The sequence below is a fragment of the Chrysemys picta genome, unplaced genomic scaffold (genome assembly GCF_011386835.1).
Source record: "Chrysemys picta bellii isolate R12L10 unplaced genomic scaffold, ASM1138683v2 scaf5575, whole genome shotgun sequence".
NCBI classification, from domain to species: Eukaryota; Metazoa; Chordata; order Testudines; family Emydidae; genus Chrysemys; species Chrysemys picta.
In genome coordinates this window covers 1-2,798 of record NW_027058275.1, presented here as the reverse complement: position 1 = coordinate 2,798, position 2,798 = coordinate 1, and the positions used below count along the sequence as shown (strand labels likewise).

The following is a 2,798-nucleotide window of genomic DNA, read 5'->3' as shown; positions in this document are numbered from 1 at the left end:
ACTCGCTCAGGGTAGGGAATGTGCAGCCTCATAGCACTCCCTGCCAAATACGATTTCTCCCCCTGGATTGTTTATACAGTCTGATCTGCCTTTGCCTTACTCTACCAGACCATAGTTTCCCACTAGCTCCCTCTACTGGCAAATAATTATGGCATTGTGACATCCTGAAAGCTGGTGGGTTGAAAAACTGTTACAAGACTAGTGTGTTAGCTCTTCAAACGGCCGTTTCTCTGAGCCAGCTGCTCTCCTGACAGTGATATAATCTGTGACAAAGCACACAAGGCTCCTGGCCATGTATAAAAGAGCAAGACAAACCTTTTCTGAACATTCACTCGCCCACAGCCCCACCCACAATGGCAAACAGCTGAAAATTAAATGTATTGCCAGTAGCCAAAGGCACGTTTCTATTTAGCCTTCCTTATGTCTCCCACTAAGAACCAGATGGAGGCCAAACTAATCTCACACAAATCACATAGGGTGACCAGACATCCCGATAATTTAGGCGTTTGCCCCGCGTCCCGACTGATGTTTGGTCGGGACACAATTTGTCCCGATATTTCGCAGCACTCAGTTTTTTTGCTCCACCGGCGACCCCCCCGCCCCATGTGTCCCAATATTTTCTTTCTCCCTAAAGTCACAAAACTAGCCAAAAACTGTAACAACTTTTGGTCATTCCCAACTTGGGATGGCTTTGAAGGGGCAATTTAGATGTGAAGGGCTCCTTTCCCCAATCCCTTCTTTGACCTAATTCTCTACAATTCTTTTATATTTTGGGTTTGTATTTTGCACCAGGACAACAGATAACTCTGAAGAATGTCTCTGCAGACACCTCCGGCTTTTACATTTGCACTGCCACCAACAGCGTTGGACAGGAGTTCTGCAACATGACAGTCTCCATTGTACCTCGTAAGATGCTACTGGCTGCTTGGTGGGTGGGGCAATAGAGGGGGGAAATGTATTCACAGACTAAATATAGGCAAGGGACTAAATGGGAGAGCCACTGGAGTGCAGATGAGCGTACCACCACCCCTCCAAGAACAGCCCCATTTCATATCTCCAAAACGAATTCCACTGCCCTGCTTGAAGTGCTCACATTTAGACCTGTCTGTAATAGTGAATAATACTAAGGTTGTATCTAACTAGATATGGGCCTGAGCCAGAAAGTTAAGATCTGAACTTGATCAGAGTATGGGGGTGTTCAGATCCCATGGGTCTGTCTCCATCTCTGTTGAATCAATCACTCCTGCGGACCTGTCCCTGCTACCCATTGGTTCAGTGCAGAATCAAGAACAGTTGCTACAACTAAAAGAATGTCCAGATCCATCATTACGTGTCTGGCACCCCCAGAAGGGTGGTCAGGTTTGGTCTCTGATAGGTGTGAATCTGACCTGATTTGAAGTCATTCTCAATGCATGCTGGTTTGTTTTGTCAACTCTGCTGTGACTGTGTTTGGTCTTTCCCTCCATAGCATCCATGAACATTGCCCTCTACGCTGGAGTCATTGGTGGTGTAGTTGCTGCAATCATTGTCATCGGGATTTTGGCCTACTGCTGCTGCTGCCGGGGCAGCAAGGACAAGGACTACGAGATGACGTGAGTGCCTTTCCCCAGAAGAGTAGGTGGAATATGTGAGGGATTCTGTGAGAGGGAGAATGAGCTCTCATCTTTTCTCTGCAGCATAGATGCTGGTGGAGAGGGACAATGATGTGGAAAATTAGCTGATGATGCATAGGTTTTATCTATTGCAAAGGTGAACAACTTAACGCAGGAGAGGAGAAGGCATTGTGCAGTCCCATCTTTGCCACTGCAGTTTGCCTCTCAGTTCTCCTTTACCAGACTGGTTTTGCTCTTATGGGCCCCTTTGTGATTGCTGGTGCATGATGTCTCTTAAGCACCATGCAGGGTGCAGGACTGAGCTAACAAGCCCAAGGAACCAATCAGGAACCACCTGTGGGTATCTGAAATTCACCTCATTTCTCCCCAGCCTCTGCAATTTCTGTTCTTGGGGGTCTGAGTGACCCTAGCCGCTCATACTCTTCAATCCAAAAATGAGGAAAGGGTCACTGCCCCTGTAGGGAGTGCTGTGGAGAGCTCACAGATACTCCAGTCTTTGCCTCTCCACACAAGTGCTGTAGGAAATGGGAGAAGGCAGTTCACAGCTACTCCAGCCCCAACAAGAAGCAGTGTGGGCCAGTGGTTCTCAAACTGAAGTCCAGAGAACATTCCCAGGTGGCCTGTGGAGCCACCTCTGTCACAGCGGTGAAAAATATTCAGAATGAAAGTTAATTAAAGCCAGCTAACATCTCTATCTATCCCTGGATAATGTTTTAGTGAGCCAGTAGATGGTGAGAAGGAGCCCGTCAGGATTCGGGGACCAGCTGAAGAAGAGATAGAGGATGACGAGGAGGGGGAATATCGGACGAGTGGCAGGCCACAGATGCCACCCACCAACAAACCACGACTAGAGATTTCATATGCTGAGGCATAGTCACCACCAGAGTAGAAAAGGCAAGGAAGAGCTGACTGATTTAAGTAATACTGTTTACTCCCGAGTGGTCTGATCTCAGCTGTGGCTTAGACTGCAAGCTTCCAGGGACGGGGGTCCATTTCTTTAAATCCTCCTAGGAGGTGCCTAATGCACAGTAGGTACCACTATAAATAAATAAGTAAATAAGACACAATGTGGAACCAAAACTTGTTTCCCAGCACTAGAACCCTTGCTTCACCCACAGTCACCCACCTTTCCGCAGAAGGGTCCGTGTCAGGTTTATTTGGGGAGCAAGGGGCAAATCCCTCAAT

At 47.6% G+C, this 2,798-nt stretch overlaps 1 protein-coding gene across 1 annotated transcript; it reads left to right on the top strand.

Annotated features, from left to right (window-relative positions):
* Nucleotides 1-747: 747 nt before the first annotated feature.
* LOC135980653 (cell surface A33 antigen-like) lies at nucleotides 748-2,792 on the top strand. Its single transcript, XM_065580573.1, has 3 exons — nucleotides 748-906; nucleotides 1,469-1,592; nucleotides 2,331-2,792. The coding sequence occupies exons 1-3, from the start codon at nucleotides 885-887 to the stop codon at nucleotides 2,485-2,487; spliced, it is 303 nt and encodes a 100-aa protein (XP_065436645.1). The 5' UTR covers nucleotides 748-884; the 3' UTR covers nucleotides 2,488-2,792.
* Nucleotides 2,793-2,798: the final 6 nt, after the last annotated feature.

Bases quoted from the DNA above. Each gene is read 5' to 3' on its own strand.
- LOC135980653 (XM_065580573.1), top strand. From the start codon at position 885: ATGACAGTCTCCATTGTACCTC. The intron at 907-1,468 runs GTAAGATGCTAC...TTCCCTCCATAG, and splicing joins GACAGTCTCCATTGTACCTC to CATCCATGAACATTGCCCTC. The intron at 1,593-2,330 runs GTGAGTGCCTTT...ATAATGTTTTAG, and splicing joins GACAAGGACTACGAGATGAC to TGAGCCAGTAGATGGTGAGA.